General features: G+C 36.4%; 1 protein-coding gene across 4 annotated transcripts in view; it reads right to left on the bottom strand.

Annotated features, from left to right (window-relative positions):
* SPATA7 (spermatogenesis associated 7) overlaps nucleotides 1–16,770 on the bottom strand; it is a 35,703-nt gene that overhangs the window by 7,631 nt on the left and 11,302 nt on the right. For 2 of the 4 annotated variants that reach the window (XM_066188623.1, XM_066188625.1), the window contains 4 exons: nucleotides 15,895–15,942; nucleotides 14,905–15,024; nucleotides 7,370–7,503; nucleotides 617–1,086 (listed from right to left, as the gene is read on the bottom strand). In XM_066188623.1, the coding sequence (XP_066044720.1) occupies nucleotides 617–1,086; nucleotides 7,370–7,503; nucleotides 14,905–15,024; nucleotides 15,895–15,942 (772 nt within the window). Of the gene's footprint in view, nucleotides 1–616; nucleotides 1,087–7,369; nucleotides 7,504–14,904; nucleotides 15,025–15,072; nucleotides 15,142–15,894; nucleotides 15,943–16,770 lie in introns of those variants that run through there. The other 2 variants (XM_066188624.1, XM_066188627.1) reach the window with 2 other exon arrangements.

The following is a 16,770-nucleotide window of genomic DNA, read 5'->3' as shown; positions in this document are numbered from 1 at the left end:
CTTTACAAGGTAGTATCAGTAGAAACAAAACTAAATCAGAACTGTTCAATTTGCTAAGAAGTTCAGTGCAAGAGAAGGACACTAATTTTGTTTGAAGTATTTTATTTGGGGTATATCTGAAGGTATTTAAATTCAAGTGATAAAAAACCAATGAAGAGCTGCATTCAAGAGCTAAAAAAGGATATTTGCATGATGTATTAATTAACAGACTGGAAAGTATGAGACTATAGGGGCAGTAGTGGGGAACTACTTGCATGCTTCTATTGGTTAATTCTTTACAAGCCAGAACTATACATCAGAGGGCATAGGGAAGAGAGAGGGAATGATTATCACCAGCGGATGTGAGATTCCACAATTTGAATTTAGTGGCACTTCATATCCAATCTGTATATATTAAACAGGTTGTTTCAGAAAGAAGACAGCAAAATACACCAGTGAAAAAAGGAAAATCACATTCTGTTCTAGCTTTTGCTAACGCGTATCTAGAATAATGTCAGAATAATTATTCTGGTTTTATACAAATGTAATGAGAAAAAAACCATCTTGCTTTTATGGAGATACTGTTATGATGACATATAAATTCCAGAGTTTCAAAATAAAGTTTCCATCTCTGTACCTGATCACATCTGTCTGTGTCTGAGCTTCCACACAGTGGCTGTGGTGATGTTTCTTCTTCCTTCGGGCACAAGTGTAATACCTGTACTCTGACAGGGAAGGTTTAGCGTCTGATATTAAGGTGCGTGGAGTGAAAGGTTTCCGGACCCTGGTGAAGCACTCAGAGTGCCTCTCTAGGAGATCCCCAGCGCTCGCTCTGGGGTTGTTTCCTCGACACCCCTTGGGACAACCAACGCTCACAACGTTCCCAGTGGAGCGACTGCGCGCATACACACAGTGTTTGCTCGGCCTGGACATGCAGATATTTGAGCTGGAATGATATACCCTGGATGTAGTCTGAGAACATTTCCTGATGTGTCTTACAGGACTGGAGTGAACCAAGCAATGCCCGCCATGAGGAGATGGTGCTCGTGATAGGCACTGTGCCTGACCAGCACAGGGGAAGACATTCTCTTCTACTGCCACGCAACTCTAGGAAAAAATAAAACAACATTTGATTGCATTGCAAGTTACCTGCTTTGCTTATGACGGTACTCCCAGCTATTACGGTTACCAACTTGAAGGTATTTTCTCTGTAAAAACTTTAAATTTTTGTAAAATCAAACTGGTTTCACAGCAGCCTCAGCCTAACAGATTTTAAAACTAGCCACTGGAAATAAGAGAGTAATAAACAAATGGTTTGCTTCAGTAGCAAAACATTGGTGCTCTGTTACAGAATATTGACGGCTACATCAAACCAGGAGTTTAATCGACACATTTTTAGAAGTCAAGAAATCACTGAGGCAAATTATTTTATCTAGTTATGCTCTGCTCATACTACTTGGGCAAGCTAAGGTAGACATTATCCATAATTATCCTGCGCTTAAAAATTCAAGATTATTCCTTAACTGTATTACAACACTATGGCAAAGACTAATAAGATAGAAACATAACTAAATTCAACTGACATTTTAAGGTGGAGTTTTCGTTGGTTTGGTCATTTGTTTGTTTGTTTGGTTAAATTAGAAAGAACAATTAAATAGAAATTTTATTTCAGTCATTGAGAGAGTTTTGAAAAATTTGCAATATCAAAGCATAAATACCTGGACAAGGTATGCACAGTCATAAATTTGCTTTACAAAGTGTCTGAAACACTTTACAATATATCTGTTGTATGTTCTTTTTCTACCTACGATACCGCCACCCACCGAATATTCTGTCAGTCAGTGAAAACTATATACGACATTTTATATTGGATAAATACAATTTATTGTATCCACACATATAGCTATTTATGAAACTCAAGTTCTGTTACACAGAACTGTATAATGCAGAAGTGATGACTCCCACTGTGTGTACTCAAACTATCTAACACCATAACTCCCAGAGACAATGCTTACAGTGCAACAGTGAAGGAGACAAGCCGAAGATAGTGTTATTCTGGAAAATCTCACTGCTGCACCATGCAATCAGCAATGCAAAATAACAGCTGAATTATAACAACTGAGAAAATCCAATTCAGAACCAACAGCTAACTTTCTAAAATTACTTTCATTCTTTCCTAACACTAGAGCAGCTCATATAGGTCCACATCATCAGCAAGAAAGTGCAGTAAGATTTTAAGAGAATGTATACAAGTGGAGGTGTTTCCTAAGAAGAAAATTCAATTTCTAAGGCCATTTGAGGTTTTTAACAAACTTGACATTTAATTCAGATAGGCTAACACAGAAATTAACTTGTCCATGTACCTCCACCACCTGAACAAAGAACAGGAAGATAAGGAGACACCAGTACAGACCACAAGCTTTGCAGTGACAAAAGGAAGAAAAGGAAGATGATTTCTGTATGTGTTTCATTCATCTCTATTATACTTCTATCATGCAAGTAAAAATAATTAAGCAGAAGTATTACATTACTGAAGTTACTGAAAGAACAGTATGGGAAGCCTGAGGAAGAGTGGATGAAGTGCAGTATGACTTACACATATGCTGCAACATACATTTATTTATGACATACAACCATAATGCCAATTGAGAAGATTCACAGCTTCACCACGTAGCCTATCCTGATCTCACAATTAAGCTATATGGAAACTACTTTGAGAGAGCAACACTGAAACAGAGATCCGGTGCATTTCCAGTGGGGCTGCATTGCCTGAGCACAATATAAACTTGAGAAAATCCTGAAGACACTTTCTGAAAATATTCTGCTGATTAAGATGTGGATTTAAGGCTGGATGTGTGATTTTCCCCACCAGGCAGTGACAATGGACTGAATGCCAACAAAAGTCACAAAAACAACTGCAAAAGAAAGTGCCTGTGGGGATTCTGCAAGATAATCAATACTTGTCCTGAGACTTCTGAAGTCTCCTATTGGGGTGGGCATGAAGAGAAAAAAAAACCCCCAATGACTAAAACTGGAAATCTTGATACATTTATTGAAATTTCATGATGTTCTAACCTACAACTAGATAGTGTATTTGGCACTGTAACTTCTGTATTGTGTAGTATATTAACCTATAGAATTGGTAGTATAGCTTGTAAATATACACAGATTTTCTATTCTACCATTCAACCCTAAAAAAGGTGTTGTTAAAAGTTCTAAGCAATAGACTCCTGTATAAATGCTCCATTTTCTCAAAACACTGCTACTCTTATTGCTTAGAATCTACATTTTTTCATTCTTTTTCCTTTCAAACACAGTATTTTAAATTAAAGTTCAATTATGATGAATATACATTTTGTAGCATGCAGTAAATGCTATTTAGAGGAATATTAAAAATGCAGGTATTTTATCATGAAAATTAAGTCACAGATCACACTGTTGTCATACAATGTATTTCCTTCAGAACAATTTTCTCTCACATCAGTGAGACCCACCTAAACTATCCCAGTACCCCAGAATATCCGGGGTTGCTTGCGCCTAATGCAAAGAGGGTTTTTTTTTTTAGTTAGCTGAGGCAAAATAAGCTCTTCTTGATGGTGTCTCACGTGAGTCAACTGTATTTTACTACTACAGCGTAATTAAATGCTGAACTGATAACATGAAGTCACAATGCCAAACAAATGCCTCTGTTAGCAAGCAGAATAATGAGGCTTACCAGTGAGATTGTTTGCATATAAAGTAGTTGCAGTGGTAGCTCAGCACTATAGAAAACAGATAAGACTGGAAAGTTTCAGCATCCACCTATATAGATAAAAGCTAATTCCATACCCTTCAGTGTATATTATAAACAGCTTAATTCTTGTAAAGGCTTTACTCCCAGTGACTAAATCAGCTCATTGAGCTGCAATATAAATTGGATTGTAGAAGGATTTGTGAGCTTATGAGGACTGGTTCCCTGCATTATGCAAAATAATTATTAAGAAAAGATACAAAGTTCTATTAGCCAATTATTTATCTACATCTCATGAAAATGACAGGTTCTGTTGTTCCTCAGAAGCAGCTGAGTTGATCCAAAACAAGACAAAGGCACAAGGTTGACATGGCAATTTCCTAAAGTTAAGCATTCCTTATATATGAGGAAGCTTAGGGCAGTTATCTTCTCCTTCTCAAATATTTCCTAAGTAGAACAGACCAAGTAGCTTGCTAGTGAATAGAGAGAACTGCAACCCAAAGCTGCATCCGTGTCAGCTGTGAGATGTTCTCAAATACAGAGAAAAGAATGTCTTTCAAAGCTTATCATGAGGCAAAACTTTACTTCTCAAACAGTACACTCCAAGTAGACAAAGAAACAATATCATGAACAAGGAACTATGTCACTTCAAAAGATTTTAAGGAGTGTCAGAGAATGTTGTTTGTCTGCAGTTTGTCTCCTTTGAACTTTCAGAAAATTATCCTGTGTTGCAAGTAAACTGTAAGCAAGTACGCTCACTTTCTGTTCTAGTCTGTTTTCTATAAAAACATCAGATGTACAAGTAGGAAACAAACAAAAAAGACAAAAACATGCCTACAAATAGCACACTTACTAAAATCCATTCAGTTCTATTTTTCAAATAAAAATTTAAAAAATTTCATTAAAGTATAAAGTAAAAAAAGTATAAAGTAATAGCTTTAGCTATTAGAACTATCAAGAACTACAACTAATGTAATCTGGAGTAAAAAATCTTGGCTTATACATTTCTTATCAATATATATTTCTGTTCTGTTGATTCAACCAAGTATAATCTGTTTAGAAAGATACAAATCTACTCGATACATTTCAGCAACTCCTTTAAAAAGTTTCATAAAGTATGTATTTATGCTTCAATTTTATTAGTCACAAAACTGGCGTAAACTGTACAGTACTTTGCAGCAAGCATGTAGAGAGAGGACCTCTGAATTTTAATGGACTCTATAGAAGAGAAAATTCAGTCAAAAGAGATCAAAGCATCCTGCTGTCATCTGACAGGCAAAAGTAATAACACAGAGAATCCGGAGTTCTTGATAAATTACTTTTACTTTCTACAAGAAGTTTAGTTTCCCAGCTCAAAAGCCACTAAAATATCAGCTGCCCTATAGAAACCAAACTTTGAAAACAAAGGCTGCTAAATGCTTTTTCACATGCAAGGTCCAAGGCAGCTCTCACTGGGGTCACTGAAATTACAGTAAGATTAATTTAATCTTGAAATTTACTTGTTCTTGTATGAAAATGTCTTCCAACAGAATAGTTCATCTACCATCGTAAAATGAGATCAAAGAGGTGCTTTATGAACTGCACTGTCAGGATACAGAAGCTGCAAATCTGCAATAAGTGAATGTATGATTCTTTTAACTTGAGAAAGCCATTTAAATATTGCTCTAAGTCAGCTGAGCACCTGCTCTCTGCTGTCTGGACAGAGCAAAGGTCTCCTATAGGGAGTGACAAGCTGTCTTTAGAGAAAATTCATACAAATACGTAAACAAATTGCATCTTCTATGAATATATTCAGTTTGTATCTTGGTATCACTGCTTTTCAAAACTATGTTTTTGGTACACTCTTTCATTTTGTGTGTCTGTGTGTGTGTATCAATTCTATAATGTGGTGGGTTCATACTTTTATCAGATACGGTGATGTTAATAAGGGGTATTACTGAGTGTGCAATAATTCAAACAATCAGCACAAGAGGAGGTTGTCACTGTGAAGCCTGAAAGGAAATCCGAACATTCCTAATGAAAACAACTTTGTTTGATGCTCAGAAGATTCTTCTGCTTTATTTAGTCACTGACATCACCCATTATGACAGAACTAATTTAACCACAACACATGTTCAGACTGCTGGTAGCATAAGAGTATAATAAATCTTTAAATATAAAGCTTTTGAGTAGGCATTTCACACAGCCACACGTGTGTTGCATACAAAATTAACAAGAGACTAGAACCAGTTAATGGTGTTTCCCACTCTATATTTCATATGCACAAGCAGATGGCCACAACTTTCATTCTTCAGAAAAAAATAATCTCAAAAAACAGGCTGAAAGGGATCTTGAAATTTCAAGGAAATGGCATACTTCAAAAGGTTAAAAGAGAAAATTTAACCTCCTGTGAAGCAGCCTTCCTTCAACTGACTTCTGGCATTGACTGATTTATTTTAAAAAATTCATTAGCTGCCAGAAATGCCTATTAATAGGATTACTTGAACACAAGATATGAAATACCAAGTGTTGTTCAAATCAAAGATCTTACTCATGCCCAGCTCAATTCAGGCAGAATTTTAGAAAATCTTATTTTGAAAAACAAAGGAAAAAAGCTGCACTTCGTTGTAATGCATCCTTTTATTTTAAAGCTGGGAGTTCATGCAGTAATTAGAGACATATGTTACTTGGGTTTCCAGTGAAACAATTTAAGGAACTTTGCCTGCCCCAAGTTTGCAAAAAATAACATGGAAGGAAAATAGTGGTATTAATTAAAAAAAAAATTTAGATTTTAAGTATCAATTTTCCTCCTTTTTCTTATTCATGCCTATGCTTTCATCCATAACTAAGAGCCATGTATTGAATTTCAAAGCATTATTTATCTGCACTGCAATAAGGTCACATTCAGGCTGCCTGCTACAAAAATCAGTCACACAGAAAGAAACTGATAGTGTTTGCTGTACTACCTGGAAATGCCCTCTAGCTTTACAGATCTTCAAACTATGTATGAAACTTATGCTGTTAGAATCACAGAGTTAAACCATGGTTCTGTTTTAAGCAGCAATTGCTCATTTACAGTGATGAACAAAAATGCAATTTATTTGGCTATTTATGTATTTATTTATTAGCTAGAAATACACACCACATATCCAGATTAAATGCCAGCCAAACTATGCAAGCCCATGCATATAAGCAGAATATATATATACAGAACGGGTGTATTTTGGTCTAAGCACTATTTCTGCTTTCAAGAAATGCAACTGAATGATTTAGAACATTATTAGATACAAAATGTATTATCAACTAGGAATTTTCATTAAGAAAAAGATGGAAGATTCCTGACTCTTTTGCTTGGAAGGGTAGAGTTAACAGAGTTCTGCCTTAGGACGTGTTACAAAGCTCTGGAGCAGCAGAGGACAGGAATTTCAGCTGAGTTGAAGGCAATAGAATTCAAGAGTAATTAGAGCTTGTATTTACTGCAAGCACTTTTCCATCCAGATACCTGACATGTTTGTCAGAAGGTCAAGACACGCACCCAGTGTTGGGCACATGCCAGAAAAACCCTTGTCTCCTTTCTGCTGCTTGAAAGATGCCAGCCCTTACTGCTGCACAGCAGCGATTAGCTGTTACTTTGGAGGCAATTATATGATAGTATCAACTAAACAGAATTAAAATACATACCTTTCTAAAAGTGCATGGTGGCAGCCTTCCATTGTCTCTTGAACAGCATTGAGGGACAGCTTCACACACACTCAATTTCTCTCCACACTTTGCTACCTTCCTTTTCAGTTTCTCTCTTCTTTGCTGGTCAGCAACTTAGGGAAGGGACAAGGTTGGTCATATCCAAACTGAAATACTCTTTGTTACCCTAAGTGATTTGAAAACACTGTAGTGGTTTCCAATTGCTCAGTAAAGTCAGACTATTGAGATTCATTCCACTTCCAACACACAGCAGTTATAAACTTTATGTCTTCTCTTAGAAGAAAAATTATTAATAGAGCATGCTGGTAGATGAAGCTGTGTCTTAACTCTCCTGAAATTTTCTTACCTGACAACAAACATCAGCATACAGGACTTCCAAGATCAGTATTGCTAACAGCATTTTGCTCAAAAAGGTACAAGCTTTCTATGAGTTTTTTACAGCTAGAATTCTTTTGACTGTACTCTCATCCAATATTTCAGAAAAAAACCCTGCATTTATGGTTAGCAAATCTGATGTGTAAAAAAATCCATGCTTACAATATGGAGTTTCCTAAATACAGAAACCTGGGGCAGAACAAGCAAGTTTTTGCCAAGAATACAAAAAAATTAAGGCCAGCTCTGAGAGGGATACTGTCTGATCAGGAGCAGGGAGTTTTTACTAGTCCACACTGGTCTGCAGTCCAAGACCTCATCAGCAGTGTGAAAAGTTGAGTCAGGTATCTATGTCATCAGATAAAGAAGGCTAATAGGTAAATTTTCTGTGTATGAGTTTGCCATCAGGCACCTAAATCTTACAAAATACAGTCTCAAGTTTTTACATATTGTCAGTAGTTTCACAGATGAAACTCAAAACCATTTAGGTTGGAAAAAACCTCCAAGAGTGAGTCCGACCTTTGACCAAACACTACCTTGCCTACTAAATCACAGCACCAAGTGCCACATCGAGTTGTTTCTTAAACACTTCCACCATCTTCTGGGCAGGCCATTGCTATGCTTGACAACCCTTTCCATGAAGAAATTCTTCCTGATGTCCAACCTAAATCTCCCCTGGCATGGCTTAAAACTGTGTCCTCTTGTCCTGTCGCTGGTTGCCTGGCAGAAGAGGCTGACCATCACCTGGATACAGCCTCCTTTCAGGCAGTTGCACAGAGTGATAAGGTCTTCCCTGAGCCTCCTTTTCTCTGGGCTAAACAACTCAAGCTCCCTCAGACACTCCTCACAGGACTTGTGCTCCAGACCCCTCACCGGCCTTGTTGCCCTTGTCTGGATACACTCCACCACTTTGATGTCTTCCTTGAAGCGAGGAGCCCAGAACTTGACACAATACTTGAAGTTCACAAAGTTGAAAAATCAAGATGAGGCTGATGAAAAAGTTAATAATTTCATTTCCAAATAGGGAAAAAATAAGCAAACACACTTTTGAAATCTGTATACCAAATGAAAATTTTCGCATTCACTTATCACATATCCAAATGTATAAATCATTTGTTTGATAGAGACACACAAAGGCCTTTGAGAATTTCTTCTCTGATTTCATAATATATTTATATCGTACTCTGGGAGACCCCAGTCTGCACAGGCACTACTATATTTAATGCATGGAAATGTAAAAAACATCTGGGATTGGTGTGGTACATTCTTCTACACAGCTGACACCTACAGCAACCTGAGGATGTTTAATCAACCTTTAAAATGCATTCATTGGTGTACATGTACCCTACATATATGTTAATCTCCAGGAAGTACTTAAATAAGTGTATTCACTGCATTAAACATTTTAGTCCCCTTTTAAGATAGAATTTCATCTTTCAGATGTGAAACCTTTGCTCTCATTGCTCAGGAAAATCCCTCTTTCTCTTTAATTCTTACAACTGATACGTAAAATACGGAGTAATTTCTTTTATGGCTACTCATTTATCCATCATACGCTATTAGAATACTTCCAATATAGACTGCTTAAATTACTTAATATAGTTGCTTAAATTGGAAAACATGAGCTGAAGTTAACAAATGCTACATTATACAAGTCTGAATTAAAAATACACATTGTAACAGAATGACAAATATACTGCATCAATAAATAATTTAAACTGAATGTTTTTCTTTCTATACTGAGTTATGGCATCTGTTCTAAATTACTATTATTTCTAATTGTGTTTGTCTGAAAAGTTACAGAGAATCACCCAAAAATTAGCTACAGGTTAGACATTTTATATGTTTGAGATAAATAATTACTTATATATACAGTGTGTCTGTGTGTGCACATGCATGGAGGCTATAAAAACTCACACCTTGCCTACTGCTCAGGTAAAACGGTGTTTGAACAAATATCTAGAGAAACAACAGGCAAATGAGAGCCCCATAAAGCAAAAACGCAAATCATACAGAAGTATGGGTTAGTGCAAGTAGGTGTCTGAAACAGCAAATACCTTACACTCAGGTGCTTAGGTGAAAAATGGGTTTGCCAAAGACAAGACAAGCTTTAACATTTCACTGCATGTTCCACCTGCACACCACGGCTTAACAGGAGTGTCTGGGCAAAGTGCAAAACAGTGTGAATATTACTGCAAAACAGAATTCCCATGTTGTCCTTATTCTGCTCTTTATAGGAGAAACTCTGAAATTTGACATACACGAATGCCTTTACTACTGGCATTCAAAGCCGTTAAAAAAACCTCCTCCAGGACTGTGTGCTTTGAGTTTTCACCCAAAGCATGGCTTATGCCCAAGAAAAAAGAATGAAAGAAGAGTAAATGTTCCAGCTAAGATATCAGAACAACCCACTGGGACTACCATCACCTGCATGAGAAATGTAGAGTCTTTGTCTCGCACCTGTCATACAGTGAGCTTAGCTCAGCTAATCCATTAAGAGTGCTCCAAAAGTCATAAAGTCACTCGTGCTCTGAAAGGCACCACAGACATACAAAACAGAATGTCAGAGAACTCCAGTAATGTACAGATCTTACTGCCAAATTAGGAATTTTCAGGCTATATCGGTGGTAAAAGGTAGGAATTTTGAAACCAGCATAGTGAGAGAGAGAGAAATCCTTCTTAAAAAGAGTTAATGTAGATGTAAACAGACAGCTGGAGGTAAGTTAGGATAGCTCTGAGGCAGTCAGCAAGTAACACAAATGCAGAAACAGGCATGCTGCCCTACCTCTCCCTAGTTCACATATCCTTTACTCATGCAAGGACTGGAGAATCTAGTCTTATGCTTTGACTTCAGCCAGATAGAAAACTTGCCTAGAACTTTGAGGCACTAATCATAATACTACAACTGAGAAGAGCTGAAGATATTTAAGGCTGTCATACATAACTACTTGTGTTGCAGTGTGAATATATTAAACACAAAAAGCAAGAGACCAGCATTCAAGAGACATCCAATTTCAGAAGGGAGATTTAGCTTTTAATTGAAAACATTATTCACTGTTTAAGATATCTTCTGTTTCAAATCCATTACAGATAAAAGCTTTTTCTTTCAGTGATGTTCATGAACTAAATCTGAAAGAAGTGCCCTTGGCATACTGTCACAGACTAGTGGGAAGTAAACATAAACTGCATTTGTTAACAGAAACTTAAAACGGTTTCACTGCAAGTAGCTTTTATCTGAACATTGGCTCCAGGAACATGTCACATATGTAGAGTTAAATATGGGAAAAGTACATAATAGTAAACACCTTGTGACAAATAAATGAAAGAAAAAAGAAAACCACTGGGTTACTTTTCATCTTTCTAAAAGGGGAAAACAAAATGTTTAGGAATAAAATAATACAGTCTGTAGATCCAAATAATGAGTCCCTTTAAAGATCTTATTAGAATTTTAGAGATTAATTGTATCTCATTAACTACTGTGCTCAAAACTCTACAGATTCCTAGTATAGTAAGACAAAATGTCCTAGAATATAAACAGTTCAGTGATTCTGTAGATCAGATTAGTCCAATACATGAACCTAGATTTCATAACTTATTGCATTCATTCCATGAATCCATTCTCTTAATTTTGTTGTCAGTGAAAGGAAGCACAAGAAAGACTGTGAATCTCAGATGTTGAACTCCAGCACTCCTCATAAAGAGATACCTATAAAACACGCATCAATCTGTCACTTTTGCCGAGGCAAATACTCTTCGCAGAGTCAAATACTCTTTGCAGAGTACACCACACTTCAAAGCAGTGATCACATCACTTTATTTTCCTTCTAGAATACTCCCTCTGTTAAGCTTAGTTGTTTTTTCTCTAAGTCTAGACTGCAGCAGCATTTCAAGACATGCTTAGAGCTATAAAAAAAATGCCATAAATCTGGAAGAAACAAACTAATCATATGCTTCACAGTCCTAGTCAGCTTGAAAGCTCTTCAATTAGAAGGACAGTATGATCTGGAATGCCAGTGGTTGTCCTTTGCTTTGAACTTCCAATTGCTAAATTTGTCACCTATCACATCACAAAACAGTTGGCAGTTAAACTTCAAGTTATTTCAATTTTGATGTAAATAACTGATGGCAGACAATGAAATATAAAGTTAGATTTAAATTGAGTTCAGCTTGCAGAACAATGTATCTTAAAGGAATTATGCAACACTCAGAATTTCTCTCCTGTGTTTTTATATAAGCTATTTTTGCAATAACGCACTTGGAGTTATTATTTCCCTTTTGAATTCTTTTTAGATAAATCATACAAACATCATCTCAACTAAGTTTGAAGTGCCTAGTGACCATAACTAAACTATCCAGCATATCAGTCCGCGATATTACTTCTACTAGCAAGCCCTTCCTTCTCTAAGAATTTTTACTATCAGTTTCCTAGCTCTACACAAATTTCCAGTACACCATGATTTAAGCACCTGGGGTGCATTCTCATCAAATGCAAACTGAATTTTGCCATTAGCTATGAAGTTCAGGTTTCTTATGTCTAAATCTAAATTCCTTAACACAGAAATTTTTATTTTCATAACTCTAAGAGATGATTTTCAGTCCTCTTTCACATCCAGTATCAGTAGCACTGTTTCATCAAATAAGGGAGGAATCACCATAAAAAAGGGTGACAAAGTATTTATAAAGAGCTTGATAGTAAAGCCTTACTTGTATCAAATACAAAGTAACAGCTATATGAGGGTATGTACTTCAGAAATCTGATACTACTTGGCAAAGCTACTAATGGCAAAATCTGGTCATTGCTAAGACTTGTAAATAAAGCCTAACAGTGAGATATGAATCCTTCAAAGGCATTTCAGAAGAGGCTAGAAGCACTGGATTATCCCAAATCCATCCACCCCTGGTGCTCATACGGAGTCCTCATCCAGCAGACATCTCCTATGTACTTCTGTCAGCCACATGCAGAACACAGCAGCCTGCAAACTGTGACTGCACAGAACCAGTGCAATGCTGCACCAGCCCTGAAGGAAACATCTAAATCTGCCCAGGTAAACCTCCATTTGTGCACCCCAGAGAAAGGTCCTTTGGGCTTCCAGGTGGCCCTTGACTGTGATTTTTTTTTTCAAGGTACCACTGGGGCAGCCCCCAAGAACAAATTAGACACACTCTACTGAGGTAATGCTGTAAATACGTGGAATGCATAATTTTATTCTTGTTCCCTGGTATGGTTATTTTGTAATCCTGAGTAATGGTGGACAACTGTACAAAAACAACAGTCCTCCCCACCAGCAGACAGACGGTAAAGTTGGGTAAATGAGATTAAAAATCAGGGACACAATTTCAGTAATAGTGATGAATAACTACTGAAACATCCACCAAAGGAAATTATGTTTTCTCTATTTCTTGACCTTTTCAAGTCAAGACTGCAGGCTTTTCTTGTTTATGTGCTTAATTTGCCACATTCAATATGGCTGTTAGGTTCCATATTGGCACAACTGGATGGAATTTTTGATCTGCTTAACTCATGATGTCAGACTAGATGATCTAAAGCCTTTTCACAACTATGAAAAATGTATTTTGGATGTGCATATCTAAAATTAATTACCTCTCATAAAAAACCCAACACCTTTTATTATAGAAGAAACTTTACAGTAAATAACTTCTTGGAAAAAATGAAGTAAAATCACTACAGTTAAAACTATAGATTCATGAAGATTTTTCACCTGTAAATTTTCCTGCACACCAAATTTCAGACTTGATAAATATATTAGAACACCCTTCCAAAGACATAACACAGGCATAAGAATTACCTGAGTGTTTGAAATAAAAGAGCCTATAGTAGTTGCTTAGAACTTTCATTTTCAAGAATATGTAATTCAGGACAAGATTTAACAGAAAAAAAGATAGGGTGATTTTGTGAAAGCTTCCTGTAAAATGGCAGCAACAACAAAACATGTAAGAGGGCTTTTCACAGATCTCTGCTTTTTCAAAATATAAAGTGTAGAGAGATATATGTGTTCACGGGAAAAGTTAAGATTTAAATACAGAATTACATAACAACACATATTTCTTGATATTTTTGCTTGAACTTAACCCCTTTAAAGGGTAGAAAACCAACTTTACTATCGGTCTGAATTGTTGCCTCTCCCGATCTCTCACTACCCTTCCTCCAAGAATTCAAGTTCCACCAGGCTAAAATAGATCTACAGTGGGTAACTTCTCAGAATATTTGTTTTCCTTCTTCTTCTTCTCCCCCTGTCCCAGTATAAAAGAGACCTGCATTCCTAAGCACACTAATCACTGGGTTCAAGCTGTACTATCAATATGCCTTGTGGAAAAACCTCTAAACATATGGGTTGAAAAGTTAGTACTGTTAGAAACCAGGCATGTGTAGCAGCAGCTGTCTTACTTGGCATAGCCTTTGACAAGTTTTCTGGCACAAGTTTCACAACCACAGACTTCTAATGGCCACTGGTATCAATCAACATGCTTGGACTAATTCTGAACATAGAAGTTTCACATTTCAAGGAGTTTCACATTTTAACAACTATTTTAAGTCAGTAAGCGTGGTCTAATACACAGGAACATGCTCACTGCTGGCCCAGCGGCATGGCACCTTGCCTGCTTTGCTCCCAGCTAAGATACCAGGAAAAGAACAGGGGAAACTAAATCCACTTTAAGGACAGAACATATTCAGTTGGCCAGGGAGAATGCAGACTACAGTATCATGTTTAATTCTTAAACGCTAATGACTGATTCATGGCAACAACCCCAAAGGGAAATACTCACCTGTTATTCTAGCAGTACAGGAAGCACATTTTCAGAAGCTGTTTTTTAACACTATCTGCAGGAATTCTGTTTTGCAACTCTATGCTATTAATAAATCTTATAATTTTAAACTAAATTTACCCCCCTGCCCAGATCTTGAAATAGAGGGGAACAGAAACTTTATTTGGAATGCAATAACTAGCAAGACAAAGAGCACAAAGAGAAAAAAAGTAATAATATACTTCAGCTGAAATAATGACAGGAAAGAACTACTGTGAGAATAAAGGTGGAAACCCTCATCCTCAGTGACACCATAGATACCGCTGATATTCAACTACATTGAAGTTAAAATTGTGCCTGGATAAATTGCGTCTCACCTTGAGCAAGGAAGAAGTTGTTTTGAAAGTATTCTAAAACCCCTTTTCCACTACTTTTCATCCTCAGCACATTTTCAACAATTGTAATGTCTGATATATTGGCTGTCATCTCCACACAATCTGTTTCAAAAACGACAGAGGAAGAAAAAGGATTCTCCAGTGGCTTACCAGAGACTCTACAAATGGTACCTTGCACTGAGCTTAACATCTGAACATGTCACACTTGGTTGCATGGTTATTACAGTACAGAAATCTGTATTTCTTGATGAACAATGCATAAAACTGCAGGGAAAAAAAAAAAAAAAAGCAACCACTCTAATTTTAGGTACGGAATAAAACTGAAAGTATTTTTAATTTCATTCCAAAATCCTAGAAGTTATAAGGGTAGTGCAGAAACTGAACAAGGTATGCCTGGGTAGTCTTAACTTTAAATACCTTGAAGTAAGTGAGACCAACAATGAATATGAAAGTAAGTTTCCTATGGAATTAGCTCTTGCAAAACTTTCAGCCTAAATGGCAGAGTTTCTTATCTGTTTGTAAAAGAATCTCAGTCAGGTGGAACAGCATATAAAAGAAAGCAGATCAGAAAAAAAAAAACAACCCAACTAAACAGTTACATGCACACATTAAGCAGTGAGAGAAATCCTCAAAGGCTTTTATTAAGGAAAGGTCCAGGATTTTTGTCTATGCATTTGTACCAGTTACTTATGATTATCCTATCTCTTGCAGTTGAGACACTTTTGTTGACAAATGAATAGTCATCCTAAGCACAACTAATTACTGACAGCCCAGATCCATCTCTCCAGCATTCCATTTGATACAGATCGAATGCATGTCCAAGTAGCTGTAGGAGGATGTGAAAGCTGAATAAACAAGCAGACACATGAATGCCCCATTATGGTTTATATGCTATTGTTACTTTTCACTAGTTCTTTTGCTAAGATAGTTTTACAGAAGCATTTGCAGAACCAACCAATAACAAATACTTACGTTTGATGCAGGTCAACCTACTTTTGGGCACTGAACAGTCTACAGCTGCTGAAAATACGAAAACCACCAAATGTCAGTGATTCAGCATTACTTAGCTTATGTGATAGCTAGAAAAATAAAGTAATAAACCAACACAGAACAAAGACTATTTTAAAACATGCTAGCTACTGTGTACTTAAATATTAGGTTGATACTAATATGATCACAGGATTTGAGAGATAAAGCTGTCTGGGTAAAACACATATTTAAAGGAAGAATCATCACTTAAATGAAGACTCCTTTCAAAAGGTTTCAGTATCTTTTGTTCTGATGGCATTTATTGCCTACCTGAGGATACTGAGTGTGTTACATGAGAGATAACATTGTGATTATTGTATTTGAGAGTATGGACTCTGTCAGTAAGATGACTTTCTCATTTGCAAACACACAGGACAATTTTCACAGTCCTTAGAACTTGCTATTACTATTCATTGCAAGATACGCAAAAGATTATGAATTTTTTGAAATAAAAATAAAAAATAATTTAAAAAGACATAGTGATCTGAGTTTAACTAGCAATGTTCTGCCTTCACTCTAAAATAATTTCTGTATGTTTGGTGTTATGACTATCACTATAACTTTCAGTTCAGCATATTATTTCATAATTCATTATTTCATCAAAAGCAGAATGAAGCCAATGCAGCACAAAGTGCTCTAAAATGAAGGGAGTAGCTTTGGTAACACTTAAGGAAAATGTTTTCATACAAAACCTCCCATCTCTATAATACAAAAGTATTACCAAAGTTGCAGCCACATCTCCTTGCTGACATGTGTTTGAGTATGAAACAGGAAGAATAGTAAACTTCCTACAATCCAGTTCACTCCTTCTTGGTACGA

The sequence above is a fragment of the Chamaea fasciata genome, unplaced genomic scaffold, assembly GCF_029207755.1.
Source record: "Chamaea fasciata isolate MVZ Bird 193981 ecotype frontalis unplaced genomic scaffold, bChaFas1.0.hap1 SCAF_7, whole genome shotgun sequence".
NCBI classification, from domain to species: domain Eukaryota; kingdom Metazoa; phylum Chordata; class Aves; order Passeriformes; family Sylviidae; genus Chamaea; species Chamaea fasciata.
The sequence above is the reverse complement of the archived record's forward strand: the minus strand, read 5'-3'. Positions and strand labels throughout refer to the sequence as shown.